At 44.0% G+C, this 22161-nt stretch overlaps 1 protein-coding gene across 1 annotated transcript in view; it reads left to right on the plus strand.

Moving 5' to 3' along the window:
* The first annotated feature begins 14099 nt into the window (after positions 1 to 14099).
* Positions 14100 to 22161, plus strand: part of VPS26C (VPS26 endosomal protein sorting factor C) — a 41292-nt gene continuing 33230 nt past the window's right edge. The window contains exon 1 of the mRNA XM_008701897.2: positions 14100 to 14254. Within this exon, the coding sequence (XP_008700119.2) occupies positions 14198 to 14254 (57 nt within the window). The 5' untranslated portion in view covers positions 14100 to 14197. The remainder of the gene's footprint in view (positions 14255 to 22161) is intronic.

A 22161-nucleotide genomic window follows, 5' to 3' on the forward strand; every position in this document is an offset into this window, starting at 1 on the left:
TGTTACTGTAACAAATTGCCAGAAACTTAGCAACTTAAAACAATCCACATTTATTCTCTTACGGTTTTAGAGGTCCAATGTCAGAAATGAGACTTCTGGAACTAAAGTCAAGGATCTGCGAAGCTGGGTGCTTCTGGAGGCTCCAGGGGAGAATTTGTTTCCTTGACTTTTCCACTTCCTCAAGGCCACTCCTGCTCCTTGGTTTATGATGTTCCTTCTTTCCATTTTCAAGGTGACTCCCTCCAACCGCTGCTGCTAACATCTTGTGTCTCGGACATTCCTACCTCCCTCTTACAAGCACCCGTTTGTTGACATGGGGCCCGCCCAGATCATCTCCTCTCTCTGTGTTCTCAACTCATTTGCAAAGTCCCTCTTGTAAGGTAACATATTCACAGTTCCCAGGGATTAGGAGGTGAACATCCCTTTTTGGGGGTAGTGGGGAAGGAGTATTGTTCTGTCTGCTACAACAAGGAAGAAGTTTATTTTTCTCTCAAATAAATGGAGGCAGTCCCCTAGGGCCAGTATGGGGGAGCCAATGATCACGAGGATCTCAGGCTCCTTCTACCTTGTCCTGCTTCCAGCCTCAGCAAGCAGCCTCCACCTCATGGTCCAAGAGGACTCCTCGAACTGTAGCCAGCATATCCAAATTCTAACCAGCAGGACAAGCAAGGGGAGAAAGAAGGACTTGCACCCTCTTTTCGAAGATACTTCCTGACTGGTTGCACTCTGGTCTTCCATGAACATCCCTTTGGCCAGAACTTGGTCATGTGGCCACACCTAGTGTTAAGTGTGACTGAGAAATGTAGACATTGTTCTTGACAGACACGTGCCCAGCTAAAAACAATTGGGGTTTCAGGGAACCTAGTGGCTTAGTCAGTTAAGCGTCTGACTCTTGGTTTCAGCTCAGGTCATGACCTCAGAGTCATGAGATGGTGCCCTGCTTAAGAGTCTTTCTCTTCCCCTCCCTTTGCCCCTCACCCCCTAAATTAAATAAATAAAATATTTTTTTTAAAAAATTGGGGTTTCTACTGCTACAAGGGAAGAGGAGTATATCTTTTGGGGGACATCTAGTAGTCCCTCCAGTGTTCCTGACTAAATTTCTAAGATTATATGTACATCTTGGGTGGAAAATGAATTTAATTCACATGCAAGTGTGCTAAATTCCAGAAGACAGTAGTTTTTACCTAACTGCTTCTAGTCTCATGCTTATCTTTGGAGTAATGTAGTAAGTTCTTTGTGTAGCACTGGGACCAATATTTCAAGCAAGCAAGCAAGCGAGAGAGAGAGAGGGAGGGAGGAAGGAAGGAAGGAAGGAAGGAAGGAAGGAAGGAAGGAAGGAAGAAAAATAGAAAGGAGGGAGGGAGGAAGGAAGGAGGGAAGGAAGAAAGAGAGAAAGGGAGAGAGGAAAGAAGGAAGGAAGGAAGGAAGAAGGAAGATAGGAAGGAAGGAAGAAGGAAGGAAGGAAGGGGTGGAGGGAGAAAAGAAGGGAGAAAGGAAGGGAGAAAGAAAGAGAGAAACATTCATATAAGTACCTTCCAGGGAAGAAGCACATGAAATGGAAGTTCAATGATTCCAGAAATAAACAAAGGAGTTTTTCCTCCAGAACTTAGACTGTACTGAATGATCTACTGATTACCAGTGAATGCGTAATTTGAGTCCCTACTGAATGGGGGTGTGGAGGTTGGAGGAGGCTCATCTCAGAGTAGAAGCAAGGCACAAGGCAGGGAGAAGCAGGAAAAGGGGATGCTTCCCTGTGCTGACCATAAGTTTCATGAAGGCCACACAGGCACACCTATCGAGAATGGGGTTTGGGTGACACCCCATTGGGGACCCTGCCCCCTCATCTACAGGTAGAAGCCCTCTCTCTCTCCTCGCACACCCCTTCACTAATCAAATCACATCGGGGCTAGGCCCTGAGATGTCCTTTCTTGGCCCACTTCTTTCTTCCTACATTATTGCCATAATTATTGTCCAGGCACTATTTTCTCTTGCTAAGATTTCTACAAACATCTCCTAACCAAGATGTCCAGTGAGATGCTACTCTCCCATACATTCTGCACGTTGCCGCCAGAAGGATTTTTCTAGCATGCAAAGCTGATCGTCTCAGGTTATAGGTTGAATCGTGTCTCTGCAAAAAAGAGACAGAGTCTGTTTGGTGGAGTCCTAACCACTAGGAGCTCAGAATGTGATCTTATTTGGAGATAGGGTCTTTATAGAGGTGATCAAATTAAGACAAGGTCAATAGAGGCCGTACAATGCCTCTTCATGCTGCTGGAATTACCTGCTCAATCCTCTCTTCCCTTCTACGCTGTATGCTACGTGAAGGGAAAACCTCGTTTGTTGTTCCCTAGTAAGTCCTCAGGATTTAGTGTAATATATACTGGGCACCCGGTTAATAGATGTGGGACAACTGATCAGATGAATGAATGATATATTTTCCATGTAAATTGTGTATTTCTATTTCCATTTTTACCCCGGGTTTTATTTTAAACCTTTTTTTTTCTTTTTAACGAGTTTATGTATTTATTCATGAGAGACAGAGAGAGAGAGAGAGAGGGAGAAGCCGGCTCCCTGCAGAGCCTGATGCAGGATTCGATCCCAGGACTCTGGGATCATGACCTGAGCCAAAGGCAGATGCTTAACCAACTGAGCCACCCGGGCACCCTATTTTAAAACCTTCAAACACAGTGCGAAGTTGAAAAAATTATAGCGTGAACAGACATACATCAAACACCTAGATTCTAGAATTAATGCTTGGCTTTATTTGTTTATCACATGGCTATGCATCCACCAATCTCTCTTATTTGATTGAGTTTCGAATCATAGGTGCCCCCAAGGTCCCTGGCAAACATGCCCCTTCAGCTTAGTACATACCCCTAGGACAGCAGATGACAAATATTGCTGAAAGCTATATCTCCTTAGTCCTTTGTGCCAATGCCATGACCATGTGGATTTATAATGCGAATTTAAAAGCGGAGTTCCGTAGAATTATCCAGTATTTCCTTTATTCTAGATCCTTACCTATTTCCAGATTAGGTGTGTATTTAAGAGTAATATAGAAACTGCCCCGGGAAACCAAGAAGAGCTCTGTGATGACAGAGAAGCTGAACCAAAGAGTCCGTAACTGAAAAGGAAGAGAGGAAGCCTCCTTTGGAGGGTGCAGCCATCGTCCTGCTCAGTCGGGGTCAGAGAGGGTGAACCAAGTTGTGGAACTTCCCTCGGGGGCTGTGGTAGCACCTGGTACCTCCTTGCCACCCAGCCCTCCTGAATTCCAGGAAAACCCAGTAGTACACTCCTGCAGCTGGTGACGGAGACAGCGTGGGGCGCGGGCCACCGTCATGTCTAAACCTTACTGAGCCCCATCCCCGACGTGCTCCTAGGCATTCATGAGCAATGGCAGGAAACCAAGTCAATTTCCGTACTTTCCTCCCTGACGTCATCTTGTTCTACTCTTTGCAGAGCTATTAGCTTTACTCCACAATACACATTTTGGGGGGCTTGTTTTGCATGAGTTCTGGCTACGTTTATTCTAAAAAAGATTTTTTTTTTTAGTGGATTTACACTTTACAGTTTTGGGTGACTCCAGTACACAAACTCTCAGGGCACGATGGCCCATCGGTGGCTCTGCTGCAGGACGTTCACAGGTGGCGAATGGGCAGTGTCTCCGTGGGAAATGACACCCCACGTCATTGCAAATAAATAGAAAGCAAACAACGCAATCGAGGAAAAGACCCGAGTGACACCACATCTTCACTTTATCCCAGCTGAATTATCAGAAGGCTGTGAAAATGAAATTAATGTAAGAGATAAAATACGCGGTTTTCACAAGTTTCCCTTTCTGCACTACCTTTTTAATGACGAAAGTGCTTGTCGTGTGGTATTCATCGATTTGCCTATTGGGGAGAGATTTAAAATGTCTCCCCTATAAATGGTAAGGATCTCCCCTAAGGAACAACATCCAGAAATGAGTTAATTAATCCTGTCTATTATTTAAAATAACTCCGTCTTTGACTTCAGTTAGGAAAGCCAATATACCTGTGGTTTCCTTCAGATCATTTAAATTGTTCTCTGCCTCTTGCGGTTGGAAGAATCCCGACTCTGCCCTTACCAATGAATTCCTCTCCCCTCTTTTAAAATGTAATGGTAAATCTATCTATCTATCTATCTATCTATCTATCTATCTATCATCTTTAACATTAATAGTAAATACTTTAAAGATTTTGTTTTATTTTCTTAAGTAATCTCTACACCCAATGTGGGGCTTGAACTCACAACCCTGAGATCAAGAGTCTCATGTTCCACTAACTGAGCCAGCCCCCTTAACTTTAATAGTAAATATGTTAAATTTAATGGTAAATAATTTTGAAATCATGCATATCTGTGAGAAGAGCAAAGCAGAATAAAAGGTACCATGTTCTAAATACCCGTTACAGGCACGTTGATAGTTCAGGGACACAGATTTTCTGTGCTTTTTGTTTGTTTAATTTAGATACTTATGTTGCATGTGTTTTATTCTTTTGTTTGCCTGTTTTTCACAGCAGTAATCATATAGATAAAATTTTGTGTTTTTTTTTAAAGATTTTATTTATTTATTTGACAGAGAGCCAGCGAGAGAGGGAACACAAGTAGGGGGAGTGGGAGAGGAAGAAGCAGGCTCATAGCGGAGGAGCCTGATGTGGGGCTGGATCCCATAACGCCGGGATCACGCCCTGAGCCTAAGGCAGACGCTCAATGACTGCACCACCCAGGTGCCCCAAAATTTTGTATTCTTTTTATTTTTTTTATTTTTTATGTTTTTAAAAAGATTTTATTTATTTATTCGACAGAGATAGAGACAGCCAGTGAGAGAGGGAACACAAGCAGGGGGAGTGGGAGAGGAAGAAGCAGGCTCACAGCAGAGGAGCCTGATGTGGGGCTCGATCCCAGAACGCGGGGATCACGCCCTGAGCCGAAGGCAGACGCTTAACCGCTGTGCCACCCAGGCGCCCCTTGTATTCTTTTTAAACTTTGATTTTAACACAATCGTTTTCTTCACAACTATATGATTTAGTTTTAAAGTCAACTTATGGAAGTATAATTCATGTAAAAGTATAATTTATATAAAATGAAACACATCTGGGGTGCCTGGGTGGCATGGCGGTTAAGCGTCCGACTCAGTTTCAGCTCAGGTCATGATCTTGGGGTTGTGAGGTCGAGGCCCCGCATTGGACTCTGCACTCAGCTCAGAGTCTGCTTAAGACTCTCCATCCCTTTGCCCCTCCACCCTGCTCTCTCTCTGACTCTCTCTCTCTCAAATAAATGAAATCTTTTAAAAAATAAATAAGAAAAATAAAACACATCCACTGTGTGTGTATGTATGTGAGTGTATATACATATATGTATAAAACATATACATATATATACACATATACACACGGATAACCTGTGTAAGTACCTCCCTAATCAAGACATGGATTTTTCTTTTTATGTATTTATTTATTTGACAGAGACAGCCAGTGAGAGAGGGAACACAAGCAGGGGGAGTGGGAGAGGAAGAAGCAGGCTCCTAGCAGAGGAGCCTGATGTGGGGCTCGATCCCGTAACACCGGGATCACGCCCTGAGCCGAAGGCAGACGCTTAATGACTGCGCCACCCAGGCGCCCCACGACATGGATTTTTTCTATCACCTTAAATGTACCCTCCTGACCCTTTGCAGTCAGCACCATCACGGCCCCTCCTCCCCAGCCACCGCTCAGACACCTGTTGATTGATTAGCTTTGCCTCCTTGGGACCTACACTAAGTATATAGATTTTTATGGCTGGCTTCTTTGGCTCAGTGTATCTTTGGGACCCATCCACACTATTGCGTGTATCAGTAGCTTGTTGCTTTGTATTCATAAGTAGTGCTTTATTGTATGGACATACTACACTTTGTTTATCCATTCACCACTTGGTGAACATTTGGGTTGTTTCCAGTTTTTCTTGATTATAAATAATGCTTCTATGAACATGCAAGTAGAAGTCTTTGTGTGGACATATGTTTTCATTTTCTTGGGTAAACTGGGAGTGAACATGCTGACCCTTTTATTAGTTAGGCTGTTTGTCTTTTATTATTGGATTTTAAGAGGCTTTTTAAATATATTCTTATATGTGTACTTAGTCAGATATGTGTACTGCTAATTTTTTCTCCCAGTGTGTTGCTTGCCTTTTCATTTTCTTTTTTTTTTTTAAGATTTTATTTTTTTTATTTTTTGAAGAGTTAGAGACAGCCAGCGAGAGAGGGAACACAAGCAGGGGGAGTGGGAGAGGAAGAAGCAGGCTCCTAGCGGAGGAGCCTGATGTGAGGCTTGATCCCATTACGCCGGGATCATGCCCTGAGCCGAAGGCAGACGCTTAACGACTGCGCCACCCAGGCGCCCCACCTTTTCATTTTCTTAGTGGTGTATTTTGAACAGCATAAGTATAATTTATCATTTTTTCTTTTATAATTTGGATTTTTATGTTTAGTCTAAGACCTTTTTGTCTACCCCAATGTCAGGAAGATCATCTCCCATGTGTTCTTTCAGAAACTTTACCTTTTTAACACTTAGGTCTATGATCTATTCCAAGTTAATTTTTGTATATGGTGTGAGGTAAGGATTGAGGTTAATTTTTTTAAAAATAATTTTTCATCGTTTTGCAAATATCTAGTTGTTCCAAAACCATACGTTGAAAAAGTTTCCCTTTCCCCATCAAAATTACCTTGGCACCTTTGTTAAAATTCATAGGATTTTTTGACTACATATGTACAAGTTTATTTCTGGACTTCCTGCTCTATTCCACTGATGTAATTGTCTATCTTTAAGCCTTGGCTGTTGTTTTATTTTTAATTTTTTTGACCATTGTTTTATATTAGGTCTTAAAGTCAGGCAGTCTAAATCCTCCAGCTTTGTTCTTCTTTTTCAAAATTATATTTGCTATTCTAGCTCCTTTGCATTGTCATATAATTTTTAAAATTAGTTTGTCCATTTTTAACAAAAGTCTGCTGGAATTGTTGAATGGGATTGCACTGGGTGGAAGAATGGACATCTTAATAATATCGAGTCTTGTACTCCATCAATTTACAACTTATTTCTTTCAGCATAGCCATGTTTTTAGCGGCAGATAATATCTCACTGAATTGGAATTCTAGTTCACCAAACCATGCCCATTTTGTCAATTAGGTTGTTTCTACTTTTTTATTATTAATAATTTGCTACAAATAACATGGTGTTTAAAGATTTTCTTTTTCAAATTTAGGGTTATTTTCCTGACATAAATTACTGGGTCAAAGAATATAAACATTTTATAGGTTTTGGTATATATTACCAATTTTTTTCTTCTCTGTTTGCTACAGATTTATGATCCTTTACCATATATTAAAATCTCATGTACTAACAAATTGGAATCTGTTCTGAGCTACTCTGTCCAATTCATCTTATGCCAAAATGATGATGTTTTAATTCTTTTAGCTTTACTATGTTTTGTGACTAGTAAAGCTCTTTTCCCTATAATTAACTTTTAAAAAAGATATCTCGATTCCATTATTTTTTAAGAAAAATCTGTATTAAATTTACTCATTAAAAATTATATTGAGAGGAATTAGTTAAGCCTAAAAATTAATTTTGTAAGACTGGACATTTAAAAAAATTTAGATTTCCTCTTCAGAAATACTGTACATCTCTCCATTTTTCATGTATTTCTTAATTCAGCCTTATAGTTTAATTCATGTAACTCAAACATATTACATTCAAATTACTCTGAGCATTTTATATTTTTATTGCTGTTGAACATACAATCCTTATTTTCATTTTGTTTTCTAACTGGTTACTGCTGTTAAATAGAAATGCCTATTGATTTTTGTATATGTAGCTGTTTTAAAATCTACAGGTACAACACATAAATGGTCAGAAAAGTAACAGTCTTCATTTCTCTGTAGATTAGCCCAATTTAGCTCTCCAGCAACCATTTCTGCTGAGGGTGGGGGGAAAAATCGATGTTACTATTTAGCTGGAACTCAGTTGATAGTGCATTACATTCTCTTTTCACATCCCTCTTCTCCTTCTTGCCTTCTCCCTGAAATATTCTGTCTGGGATGGGGAGAGGTGTAGGGTTCAAACAAGCCACACAATGTGGCCAGTGCCCCAGCAGGAGCAGGTTGCAGTCCTGTTCCCACACAGGCGACAACACGCTAGGGGGGTTGTTAGAATAAGCCATTGCTGACTCAACCTGCAACTCACTCTTGCAGGGTCTTCTAAGCCTCTGCTCTTTCACTCAGGCTCTCTGCTTTTTTCTGTCCTTTTCTATAGCGTGGCCCATTCCCATCCTCAAGTGGGATGGCGACTCCAGAGGACAGGCACCCACACCCTACCCCAAGATGTCCTTCGTTCTGTTCTCTTTTTGTGCCTTTTCCTCTAGATCAGACACATGTCATGTCTTTGGCAAAGTGCTCTTTATCACACATTTCATGATCCGGAGCATAAATTTGATGGAGGGAGAGCTGGGGCGGGGGAGGGGGGGTGCCTACTAGGAATTATAAGGGATAAAAAAATACCTTGGCTAATATTTCAACAATATTGTCTCCTTCTATTATGGAATTCAAACATACAGAAAAGCACAGAGAATAATATAATAAAGGTTCATGTCCCTATCACTCAGCTTCAATAATTATCAACATCTCTCACCTATGGCCCTGCCTCAACCACACTTCCTTTCTCCTTTTTCCTTTTTCCTTCCCTTCCTCCTGGAGTTAATTTAAAACAAATTCTACATTTCATGTCATCTCACTGTGGCCAAATATTTAAAGTCTTTTCTAGGGGCGCCTGGGTGGCACAGCGGTTAAGCATCTGCCTTCGGCTCAGGGCGTGATCCCGGCGTTCTGGGATAGAGCCCCACGTCAGGCTCCTCCGCTAGGAGCCTGCTTCTTCCTCTCCCACTCCCCCTGCTTGTGTTCCCTCTCTCGTTGGCTGTCTCTATCTCTGTCTAATAAATAAATAAAATCTTTAAAAAAAAAATAAAAAAAATAAAGTCTTTTCTAATCATTTTTCAGAGGATTCTTTCTTTGGTGTATCCCACAGGCTTTGGTATGATTCGTTCACACTTTCTTTTTTTTGCTGGTTACCGTATTTTTATTTGCTCCTTGACCTAATGTATTTGGGGGAGTTTGTCTAAATTTCTAAAGAGTTAAAATTTGGGTGGTTAAAGGATCTGGACTGTACTTAGTTAATTGAATATGAGATTCTCTTTGTGGCATAGTATGCAATCAATGCTTACAAATGCATACAGACACTTGAAAAGGTGAATCCCCTGTGATTCCATTATATTTAATTGTACCTCTTCATTACTTTGTTAAAACCCTCTATGCCTTTATTGTGTATGCACTCAATCTCTGACAGACTGTGTTGTGTTAAAATCTTCTACTAACTGTATCTACAACTGTCCATTTATCTATTTTTGTGGTACATATATTGTTGCTATATTTTACAGTTTGAATTGTGTTCCCACCAAATTCATATGGTAAAGTCCTAACCCCCAGTACCTCAGAACGTGACTCTAATTGGAAACAGAGTCTTTACAGAGGTAATCAAGTCAAAAGAAGGTCATTAGCGTGAGCCCTACTCCAAAATGACTGTGTCCTCATAAAAAAGGGGGCACTTGGAGACAGATGCCCATGCAGGGAGAACGGGATGCTGATGAACACACATAGAAGGAAGGCAAAGCGAAGAGTTGCACAGGAAGACTGCCATCTGCAAGCCAAGGAGAGAAGGTGGGAGCAGAACCTTCCCTCGAGCTCTTGAAAGGAACCGACCCTGCTGACCCCTTGTTTTCAGACCTCAGTCTCCAGAACCAAACAAAGGAGGACAGTGCTGCTGTTCTCAGCTGCCCATTCGCAGCACTTGGTGATGGCAGCCCCAGGAAGCTAATACACCGTTCACCTCTCCTATAGTGTGTCTTCGCCATCAGTTTCTGTAAAATCACCTTCGCTGGCAGGTTAAACCCCTGCTTGATTTTCACATTTGAGTGGCAGGCCTTTGCCCGGTCTCTTCATTAAGACGCTGTGTCGCCTTGCACTCAGCCCAGACATTTGTCACGTGAAGATAGGGAGCTTGGCGATTGGTGATTGCACATGTGAGCTCTGGATCAAGATGGGTGGCTGCCGTTTAGTTGCTACGTGGCTTTGAGCAAGTCCATTAATCCTTCTGGGCCTCAGTTTTTCCCATTTGTAAGGTGAGGGAACTGTAACTGTCCTTATAAGGATAGAACAAATTAAAATATTTAAAGTGCTGACAACAGTGCCTGGCCCACCGCAAGTACTTCACATATATGTGAGTCATTATGAATCCTGTCAGCTTTATAATGAAGGTACTGAGATCATTTTACAGAGACTCAGGGGAGTTAAGTCAGGAAGTTGGTGTGACAGGATTGTTGGAGGCTGGGTTGCCAGGGGGCAGGCCCTGAGATGGAGATTAATGGGCAGGAAACATATTAGGGGGTACTCTCCAGATCAATGGGTGTGGGGTTGGAGGTGAAGCAAGCAGGATTGGGTTGGGCAGAGGAAGTTTAATTGTGATGCAATCACAGCAAAGCCTCCCCAGCCAATGGGAGCAGAGTGCTTTAAAATATGTCCACAAATTCTCTGATGCTCCGTTCCAAAGGTAGAGCCAAATTCCCCTTCCCTTGAGTGTAGGCAAGAGTTAGTGACTCTGTTCTAACAACAAAAGAAAAGTAAATGTGAGAGTTCAGAGCCTAGGCCATAGAAGGCACTCCAGCTCCCTGTTTGCTCTCCCTGTGGGACTGCCTGGTCTGGGAGAAGTTAGCTGCCATGCTGTGAAGACTCTCAAGCAGCCTGTGGACAGTCCCACATGGGGAGGAACTGAGGGCTCCAGCCCATGCCCACATAAGGGTGCCATCTTGGAAGTGGATCCTCCAGTCCAATCCAGCCTTCGGATGACTGTAGCCTTGTCTAACATCTTGGCTGTGATCACCTGAGACCTTGAGCCAAAACTACCCAGGGAAGCTGCTCCTGAGTTCCCTACTCACAGCCACTATGAGATCAAATGTTTATGTGTTAACCTACTAATTATTGAAGGTAATTTGTTACGCAGCAATAGAAATCTAATACAGGGATCTGACTTGTCCTTCAGAGTTGTTCCAAGCTGGAGTGAGGGGAAGAGGGCTTTCTATCCTAAATTGACTAGTCATTAGATGTGGGCTGTCCCCCCAACCTCCTGCCCCTCCCAAAGGACCATGACTTTGGGCAAAGCAGTTTTCTTCACCTAAGGGCAAGTTGTAAAGAGTGACTGAACCGACAGCTGTTGAGAGCAACACTCTCAGCAGCTCAGGAACATGTCCCTCAGTTCTGAAAGGTCTGGGCAGAGCATCACAGCCTCCACTGAAAGGAAGCCTCCTACTGTCCTGGAAGGGGAATTAGGCTAACAGCTGAAGCAAGCATAGTAGCCTATCTTCTAATGAAAGATGCCTACAATTGGAGCCAGACGCTTTCCCCAGGGCTTAATAAAAGCTGCAGATCAAGCCCCGCTTCCATCAAATACTTCCCCAATCCTGTCCATCTCATTCTACAAAGGGAGGGAGAAGAATGAAAGGAGGCAGTTGGCCTTGTGGAGAGTGCAACATTTCTCATGGGAAGTGAGGTAGAGGGGGAGGCTGCAAGGTAATCTCTCCTTGGTATCGGTTGGGCCTACTGGAAGGCAAGGCTGGTCTTCCATTTACTCCTTGCCAATCTGTCTAGTCAGCATTCTTGCTGAGCTATTCCTGTCTGCATTTTAGGAGGGAGCAAGAAGGTCGAAGAGAGAAGGGTGAAGAGGAGACGCCTTGGGGCAGCTTCCAGTCCAGTCCTTCCATGTAGTAAAGATGTGTATTTCTCATGAGTCACGTGGGTGGACTCCATAGAAGATAAACTGTCTTGAGCTGCCTTGCTGAATCCTCACCAATAATCTGAGTGCACTAGTGGGTGCTGGCAGAGGGTGATGGAAAAGATCAAGCTGGAGACAGATCTCCCATGGAAATGTACGGAAGGGAAAAGGCCAACAAGGCCTTCTTGTGTGTCCCCGGAAAGTTTCAAACAAGGGCCAGCTATCCATACAAGCAGGAACCAATTAAGAGAGAACTTTCGCGGAGGCCAGTTAAGCGATGCTTGCCTCAACACAGAAGCCAGGCCTGAAGAGGATGCTGAAGAAGTGCCCAAGAGCCGGAACCACGACTCTCACCTTCCCACCCCCACTAAGGCTCTGGTGTTCCACTCAAGTCATGAGATTGGCACTTTGACATGGTCTGATTTTTACTAACTGAAAATGACCAGAACGTTAAGGGTATGGCCTAAGGTGTGGTTAAGGGATGGGAAAAGAGTAGTATTGGAGAAAACTGGACGGTTTCGTGTTTGGCAGCCATCACACAGGGCTCAAAAACTGATGACACTGGTAATTGCTGGAACGGAAGCTCTTTGCCCTGCGCTAACATTCCATAAAGATTGTGTACAACCTACAAAGATGAGTGAAACATGGCATACCTGACGTCCAGGAACAAGAAATGTTCTGTTGTAAACTAAGTATAAAGCAGGTTTGCTGAGCAAACAAGTCTAGAATGTGGATCCTTCTGTTTCTTTTCCCGCTTCCCTGCATTGTCTACAGAGAATGATATTTTACCAGATGGAAATGATGGGTGAGTCTAGGGAAGAGGGATTCATTTCCTGAATTGCAAGTAGACTAGACTGTGATTATTAAATCCCTAATGAACTGTTTTAGAATTGCTGAGTTTGAGTTGCAGGAAGACATCCAAGAGAGAAGGAAGCCCTGAGGCCAGAGAGGAACGAGCTGAAACCGGAGACCTGAATATTGGGAAACACCACCTTGTACCACCCTTCACAAGCAATTGTAGCTACAGCACCATCACTGTCCTATAAAATGCCTTAAATTCTCAAGAGGGCGGCACCGGTGATACTGACTCATGAAATTGTTGTACAGAAAATTTCTAATGTAATCCTAAAAGTAACGCACTTTAAAAAACAGACATCAAAACTAAGAATTTTAAAAACAAAAAGCACTTTTTCACCGCACTGCCAGTTACCAAAATAACGAAATGTTACCTTTCTGCTTATTGGAAAAGTCCTGGTTTAAAACATCTACAAGGAATTTTATTTCAGTCAAAGCAGTGGGTTGCCTAACACTGTATTGCTGCCGGGCCTGGAGGCAACTCTCCCCCCAAACCAATGTCTCGTGTTTGGTTCAGTCGGCTCCGGCCGGGAATAAAAAGGAGTCCCGGCAGGTCCGCTCCGGCTCCGAGGTTCTCACGTCCTCGCGCCTTCGGGACCCAGGGCCTGCGGGCCGCGCCTTCCCGCATTCTGCGCACCGACATGAATATTCAGCACCCCGTTCCAGGGCGCGCGCCGGAGGAGTACCCACAAGCCCCCGCGGTCCCGCGCGGCCGGGCTGCGGGGACCCAGCGCCGCGGCTCGTAGCGGGGCGCGGTCATCCGGCGCTCCCCGAGACCTTGGCCCCCGGCTCGGCGGCACAGGCGGAGGCGGGCCAGTTGGGCCGCTCGCCAATCGGCGCCTTGCGGGCCGGGAGCGCGGGGCCGCGGGAAGTGGACGCAGCGCTGAGGACGCCGGTCCTCAGAGCCCCCGGGAGAGACTGGGGGAGGACTAGAGATGACGAGAGGAAGGAGACTGGGGCGGGAACGCGGTCCCCAACTATCACGGCCTTGATGCCAACTCCTTAGCGCAGCGCCTGAGCGCCGCACAGCCTGACGGGAGCCTCACCTTCCCGGCACAGGCAGGGCCCGCGACACGGCCTCGGCACCGCCCCCAACCGCGGGGCACGCCGGGACAGAACCATTTCCCCCCCCCCGCTCCCCCCTCCCCCCCTCCCCCGCTCCAGTAAAGAAGAGGGGGGTATTTCCGGTGTTAAGACAGTCTTTACGGAAAGGGTGGGGCCGGCATTGTCCCGCCCCTTACGCCCGGCAGGGCGGGGCAAAGAGTGATAGCGCCTCGGCCTGCGCTAAGACCCGCCCCTGCACCGGAAAAAGGAAGGCTGGGGAGTCGATCCGGAATTGGGAGTGTTGTCTCCTGAAAGGACTGCGGGCGGCGAGGAGAAGGGGGCGGGGCGCGGCTTGGAGGGGCGGGGCAACTCGCCTTCCCCTCGGGTCACGCGCGGCAGGAAGTCGCACCCTCAGCGGAGTAATCGAAATGGGGACCTCCTTGGACATTAAGATTAAGAGAGCGAACAAGGTTTATCACGCCGGGGTAAGTAGGGTGGGCTGGCCTACAGGTTCCGTCGTCTGCAGGGCCCCGCACACTTCTGGGTGTCCCTGGGCTGGGCAGATCCGCCAGGTGCGTCCCGCCAGGTGTGCCCCTCGCGCGGCCCGAGCCCTACGAGGGACCCCGGGCGGAGTCCCCGCCACGTCCTCGGGCGTGCGGGCCGAGGGGCCGGCGCCTTAGCTGCAGTGTTCACCGTCTGGCCCTTTGAACATCCGCTTGGCCTTGGGTCCAGCGCTTGAGCTGTCCATTGAGGGTGGAGGAGCTTCGTGTCCACATGCCCCGTTCCCTCACTCCCGACGTGACTGCAGAGGTCTTAACGAATGAAAGGTAGAATTCGCCTTGAAGACAGAAATACGCACTTCAGGGCCCGGTCAGGTCCAACACCATGCAGAAGTTACTCATTTTTTTATTCTTTGAGTGATGTACAAAAGTCATGGCATATTAAAATGCAAGTACAAAAAAATTAAAATCTTAATGACGGCATTAACAAGTTTTGTGCCACTCGCCAATCATTTAACCTCCTCTGGCCTCAGTTTCCTTATTTGCAAAGCGTGGATGATGCAAGGTTCCTGTAGCTCAACCCTACTCTACATCAGAATCAGTCACCCTGGGAATTTTAAAGTATGATTGCCCAGGTCCCACTCCCAGAGATACCATTGATTGTAATGTGCAGCCAGTGTTGAAATCACAGCTAGCTCACACTGTGGAATAAAATTGAGAGTAGTGGTTGGTCCCATAAATGCAGAGCAGTCTCAGAAAAGATGGAATACCAGGCAAAGATCATGAACAGATGCTAAACCCTTTTGAGTGCAACACTACTAGGGAAACCTGATACTTACACAGACTCAAATGATCACCTCCCAAATTATTAATTTCAGAGGGGAAAAGCTACCTTCATAGTGGAGGAATCAGGTCATCACTAGTCTATCCACGATCAACAGTTGGCATCACCTCACTATCACCACTAATGATACTACTGACATTATGTTCTGGCATGATCATAGAGGGTCTGGCCTGATGGGAACAAATCTTATATGTAGTATTCCTACCAAAAAGGTTCAACTTAGATCAATTCATAAGGAAACAATCAGGCGTGTCCCGGTTGAGGAACACTCTGAAATAATTGGCCTGCATTCTTAAAAAATGTGAATGTCATAAAAAAAGGGAGTTTTTCTAGATTAAACGAAACTAAAGGGATATGACAACCAAATACAGTGCATAATTTTTGATAAATAAATTTGAGTATGGACTATATATTAAATAATAGCTTTGTATTGGTGTTAAATTTCCCAGTGTGATATTTGTGTTTTGGCTGTGTAGGAGAATACTCCACATACTGAAGTATTCAGGAGTAAAGTATGGCAATAACTAAATTTTGACTAGTTCAAGCACAGATTGTGTGTGTGTGTGCATGTGAGAAGAGAGAGCAAGTAGGGCAAAGTGTTAATAATTGACGACTCTAACTGAAAGCTGTATGAGTCCACTTTGTATTCATTTTTAGTAAGTTTTGTTGAGATGTAATTCAGATACCATAAAATTTACCCATTTAAGATGTAAAATTCAGTGGTTTTAATATATTCACAGAGTTGCTCAAATAATCACTACCGTCTAATTTTAGAACATTTTGATCCACCCCAAAAGAAACCTTGTACCTATTAGCAGATATTCCTCATCCTCCCTACCTTTCAGTCCCTGGCAGTCACAGATCTGCTTTCTGTCTCCATGGATTTGCCTATTCTGGAAAAGTCATATATGTGGTCTTTTGTGACTGGCTTCCTTCGTTTAGCATAATGTTTTCAGTGTTCATACCTGTAGCATCTATCAGTTCCTGGTTCCTTTTTATGGCTGAGTAATATTCCATTGTATGGCTAGACCATCTTTTATTTACCCACTCACTTGTTGATGGACATTTATTTGGGTTTTCACTTTTTGACTTTTATGAATAATGCTACAATGAACTTTCTAGTACAAGTTTTTTTGTGAACATATGTTTTCATTTCTCTTGGGTATATACAGAGGAGTGGAATTGCTGGGTGATATGATACTTTTATGTTTAACTTTTTTTTTTTTTTTTTTTTTTTCAGCACATGCATGAGCTGGAGCGTTGGGGAGGTCAAAGGGAGAGAGAGAATCTTAAGCAGGCTCCATGCCCAGTAGGGAGCCTGACGAGGGGCTCTGTCTTATGACCCTGAGATCATAACCTGAGCCCAAATCAAGAGTCAGAGCCACCCAGGCACCCCACCATGTTTAACTTTTTGAAGGCCCACCAAACTGTTTGCCAAAGCACCTGCACTGTTGTAAATTCCACCAGCAGTGTGTGAGGGCTCCAGCTTCCTTTCTACTTTGTATTCTCATAACTTTTCTGTAGCTTGGATATTCACAATAAAAATTGGGGAGGCAGTGATAGGGTACTATATACATTTTGCTTTAATAATTATTATTTCATTGAAAAGTCAACACATTCCATTCAGAGATGTTGTTCCAGCTGAGATATTTTCTGTGGTTTTAAATAATGGTGCAAGTAAGGAAAAGTACATTTAGAAAAGCTGCAAGAACTGAAATGGTAAAGTTGACCCAGCCGAAAGTCCTTGTGGTTGGGAGAGCTGAAGGGGGCATCGGCTTTGCGCAACCAGTGCGCATCCCTTGGTGCCATTAATGGGAACAGAATCTGCTGCCATGGCTGGCTTACGGCAATGTTTCTTAATCTTGTATTGGGGGACCTTATACAGCGATTATAAAAGAAAAATCAGGAAGGGGCGCCTGGGTGACTCAGTCGTTAGTGTCTGCCTTCGGCTCAGGGTGTGATTCCAGGGTCCTGGGATCGAGGCCCACATCGGGCTCCCTGCTCCACTGGGAGCCTGTGTCTTCCTCTCCCACTCCCCCTGCTTGTGTTCCCTCTTTCGCTGGCTGTCTCTCTATCAAATAAATAAATAAAAATCTTTAAAAAAAAAAGAAAAAGAAAAAGAAAAATCAGGGTAACTTCTCCTAAACAGAGGGTTGTTATATATTTTTTAGGATCCAAAGGAAAAAAAAAAGTTACTAGACCAGTAAGTCCAAACAATCAACAAAAGTATATATTTGGACCTATGTGCCTATGACTGAGGTGTTAGACTCTGTGATCTGTGGTTCAGGATAGGTGGAGTAGGTGGCCAGCACTGCCCTGGCTGCTTCCTAAGCTCCAGGTGGCAGGACCTAGCTGGCCGGTTGATGGTCTCGGACCCTGTGGTTGGTGCGTGTTTCAAGCATAGTTTGTACCATGATTGTGCAAGGGGTGGCCTCTCTTTCCCATTCTCCCCACTCTTACTGGCTGCAAGTGGAACTAATACAAGTTTTTGATGTTCTCTGTACATCTCAACAGCACTGGTAAAGGTTCAGTTACTAAGGATCTGACTTCTCAGCGGATACCTGCAACTGTCATAGTTTGTTTGACGTGGCTGCCACCTACCTGATCTTTAGGTCATAAGTGAGTGTCGGTCACACAAAGCACATTTTTGCCTGTGTAGCCACATAAAGCAGTCTTCTTGGGATGCCTGGGTGGCTCAGTCAGTTAAGCATCTGCCTTCCGCTCAGGTCATGATCCCAGGGTCCTGGGGTTGAGTCCTGCATCAGGCTCCCTGCTCAGTGGGGAGCCTGCTTCTACCACTGCCTGCCGCTCCCCCTGCTTGTGCGCTCACATGCTCTCTCTCTGACAAATAAATAAATAAAATCTCTTTTAAAAATTAAAAAATGAAAAACTATGACTTCTCGGAAAATGTACTGATTCTGTTTCTGTGCTTTTCAGTGTTTTAGTTGTCATGAAAGCATTTGAAAATGGCTTTCATTCTGTGGATACCAGAGAACCTAAGTTATACTTGGGTTTGAAATTGGCATTTGGGTTTTTTCCAAGAAAAAAAAATGCTTCCTGACAAAATGATGGACTTTAAAAAAAAATCACTGTTGAATCATTTTAAGAAATAAAAATGTAATACATGCCATGTGAACGACTTAACATTTTATAGGAGGCTGGAAAGTGAACGGTAAGTTCTTCCTCCTCTTTTCCCCTTTTCTGTCCCTGGAGGTGTCTGCTTAATGAACTACTCCAGGCGTTTCCTATGAGGAGTGGTGTACGTGTGCACGCACACACACGCACACACACACACGCGCACAACTTATTCTTTCTGCTTAATGGTGTATCTTTATCTTGGACACCTGTCAGTCTCATCCTTTTATTAGGTTGGTTGTTTTGTTTGTTTGTTTTTAGGTTTCTATTAAATCCAAACAGATTTCCTCAGGCAGTGTCTGTTGATCTCATGAGGCTTGCAGGTCGTAGAGACAGGTGAATACATAAACAAAAGGTGATAAAGCGTTCGAGTAGGAGCATCTGTGGGATCTGATGAGCGCAAAGCAGGGCATCACCATTTTGTGGGGGGAAGATAGGGTCTTCTGGAGCCTCACTGAGGTGGTGGTGCTTGAACCTAAGTTTTGAAGTGTAAGTGCCAGGCCGGGGTCCCCCTCCCACCGGAGACCACGGATGCTCCGGTTCATTCCCAGCAGGAGGAGCAGACAGGGCGGCAGAGTGAACCAGAACTCGCAGACATTTGCACAGCAGTCCGGGTCCAGTGAAAGGTCTCCTTTCCTCTGTTTCCCAGGCTTTTCCAGTTACTTCTAGAATCTCACTTGGCAGCCGTTTTTTAAAGGGATTTCACTTTATCATCTTTCCAGGTATTTCTTCTCTTTTCCTTGAATTTATTCAGCTCTTTTCCAGTTGTTGTGTTTTACCTTCCTAAGTTGGCTGCGTAGCTTCTTAAATTGTAGCCTCCTCTTAAAAATGCAGACATTGCCCTCTAAGGACTGCTTTAGTCGCATCTGGCTGGCCTTTTGGTTTTAGTCGGTTGGCTGGAGTTTCTGTAAAGCGGACACTCACGTAACCCCACCCAGCTCCTGCCAGAGACGGGCATGGCCAGGAGCTCCAGGGAGAGAAGTAGAACCACTCTGCCTCCATGCTGCCTGAAGTGGCTGCTCCGAAGGACCCAGCTGAGGCCACCTGACGCAGTAACCCCACGCTCTGGACATGGGAAGACCCCAGCATAACACTCTACTGCCCCATCTCGTGAGATGTGATTTGTGGCATTTTTATCATTGTACCAAAATATCTTCCAATTTCCATTATGGTTTTTTGTTTGACACATGAATTGTTTAGAATTGTTTGTTTTCATTTCATTTCTGTTATAAAAACAACTCTCGGGCACCTGGGTGGCTCAGTTGGTTAAGCCACTGACTCTTGATTTCAGGTCAGGTCATGATCTCAGGGTCGTGGGAATTGAGCCCCACGTCAGGGTCCCTGCTCAGTGGGGAGTCTGCCTGTCCCTGTCCCTCCGCCCCTCCCCCAGCTTGTGCACTCGCTCTCATGCACGCTCTCTCTCAAAGATAAATCTTAAAAATAACTCTCAGCCATAGACTTAAAATAATTCTTATATTTAAATTTAAATGTTAGAAAAATTCCTTATAAGAAGAGTACCTTGAACTGGAATATGAGGTCACGGTTGAGCAGAGAAGTGTTGAGTCCAGTGGTCAGGAAAAGACTGAATATCACGGAAAGTTTTCAGTAATTTAGTAAGTGGCGTAACCTGTAATACATTAGCAACACATTTTATATATTCCTGTGTCCTTGCATTGATTAAACTTGTAAGTAATTTGTTCTTTGTGTCTGCCTAACTAAAATGCTGTTTTGTTTATATTCATATACCTGGGCCTGTCAGTACCTGCCCACTCAATAGGCCCACTCAAAAACTTTATTAAATGATAGTTGAAACCTTAAAACATTTAAACAAAATTCATAAAGCTAATAGTTTTATAAATCCATTGATCAGAAAGGGAAAGCTAGGTCTTACAGGTATACTATAGATTTTCCTTTGTAATTACAAATAATATTCTAGGCATAAATTCCAGACAGATGTTGGTAAGATTCTTATTTTAGCATTGCCCCGGAACTACACCCCCCGCCCATTACTTTTATTTGCTCTAGGACAATCATTTTTAAGAGAATGAGTCAAATAAATATGGGAATGGGGACTTCCAAATTCCTGTCAGTGTGATTCTCTTCAAATTCAGAAATAGAAAATAATAGTATTTGATTCCCTGGCGTGTTCATCGCAATTTACACAGCTCACAGCAAGTAGACCTTCCTCAGAGCTTGAAGCATCCATGCCATTCCACCTTGAGAATCCTTCTCTTTGAGTCCAGAAACTTGACTTGTGTTTCCAAAGCCCCATGTACGGTACAAGATCATCAGGAATATGTGATAAAATTACCCAATTCCATATTTCTAATGAATGTTTTAATATCCCATGAGAGCACTTAACTAATATTGTTTTATAAAAACATATACTAGTATGGCCCTTTCCAACTTACAGACTGCTTTTATCCCTACTAACACTGAAGAATCCCCCCATTTTATGGTTCAGAAAATAGGATCAGAGAACTCAGTGACATGCTAAGGGCACTGAGAAGAGTAAATATTTGAAATCACACTTCTGTATGCCTTCTCCAGGTCTTAATTTTTGTCATCTGGAGGATGGAGCTAATGCCTGCTCATAGCTTTTGTGGTGAGATTAAATGAGATAATGTTTTAAGACATTTTGTTATAGGTTCTGACCCTTAGCAGGGGCTCACATGGTGGGTCTTGGTATCAGTATGCTTTTCCGTAATGTCTATTCACACAGAATTGCTGTGTCTACCACAATGTGGATCTGGGGATTATCACACCGTCCAAGTGGCATCCAAGTAAGTGCGTATCAGATGCTTCTCAGATTGTCAGATGTCTGTCCACGGTGGACTTGGAGGAGGGAGGACCAGTGCCCTGGGAGCCCCGATAGGGAGCACAGTGGGTTTGGGCACTGAGAGCTGAGTGTGGTTTGGGTATGCCTGTATGCTTCCTGCACGTGCAGGGGAGGTGTTCCTGATCAAAAAGTTTGACTCAACTGCATCGTCAATTATGTGATGTTTTCAGTGCGCCAGCGAGCTTATTGGTTGAAACAACCCTACAGTAAATCTTTTTGTAATGTAAATATGATTCATTTGTTTTTACAAATTCAGAACGTTTTACATTCTAAAATCCTGGCACATGTACTCATGAAAGTGACACCGTTAAATATTGTGGTTGTGAAAACCGTAAGTAAGAGTTTTGCTATCCAGCATAGCCAGTTACAGTGATAAGGGACCTGTGCACAGCAGGCTGGTTACTGTTACCACAAGAACCTCTAGATTGCCATTTTGTCTTATTTGGTTTGCATGTAATTTCCTGTTAAAAAATTAAAGAAGAGAGGTGCTTGGGTGGCTCAGTCGGTTAAGCATCTGCCTTCAGCTCAGGACATGATCCCAGGGTCCTGGGATCCAGCCCCACGTGGGGCTCCCTGCTCAGCGGGGAGTCTGCTTTTCCCTCTCGCGCTGCCCGTCCCCCCACTCGTATTCCCTCTCTCTCTCTCTCTCTCTCAAATAAATAAAATCTTTTAAAAAATTAAAGAGGAAAAATCCTATATGTAATAGTTCATCATTATGAAGAAAAATTACAAAACTAGAGTGATATGGAAAAAAAGTGTAACTATCGTGCTTTGTACCACTGGATTCTTGATACATGAATGGTCAGTCCTGGTGAGTGCTGTTGCAATACTTAGGGTACAAAAATGAGCCTGGAGGGATCCCAGGATAATTTGGGGGAGCTATGCACCTTTTAAGAATCGCTGTCATCTAAACTTTGAGTCGGTCTCTTCCCTCTTGAATAATCAAATGCTCCTGAAAAGGCCTGTTTTCTAAATCATAATCTAACCCTGATGCAATGCACGAGAGGCATTTTCAGAATTACCCAAGCCTGTTTGAAAACTGGGTGCAGTAAAATGATTCATGTAGTTCTCCTT

The sequence above is a fragment of the Ursus maritimus genome, unplaced genomic scaffold (assembly GCF_017311325.1).
Source record: "Ursus maritimus isolate PB19 unplaced genomic scaffold, ASM1731132v1 scaffold_4, whole genome shotgun sequence".
Lineage (NCBI taxonomy): Eukaryota > Metazoa > Chordata > Mammalia > Carnivora > Ursidae > Ursus > Ursus maritimus.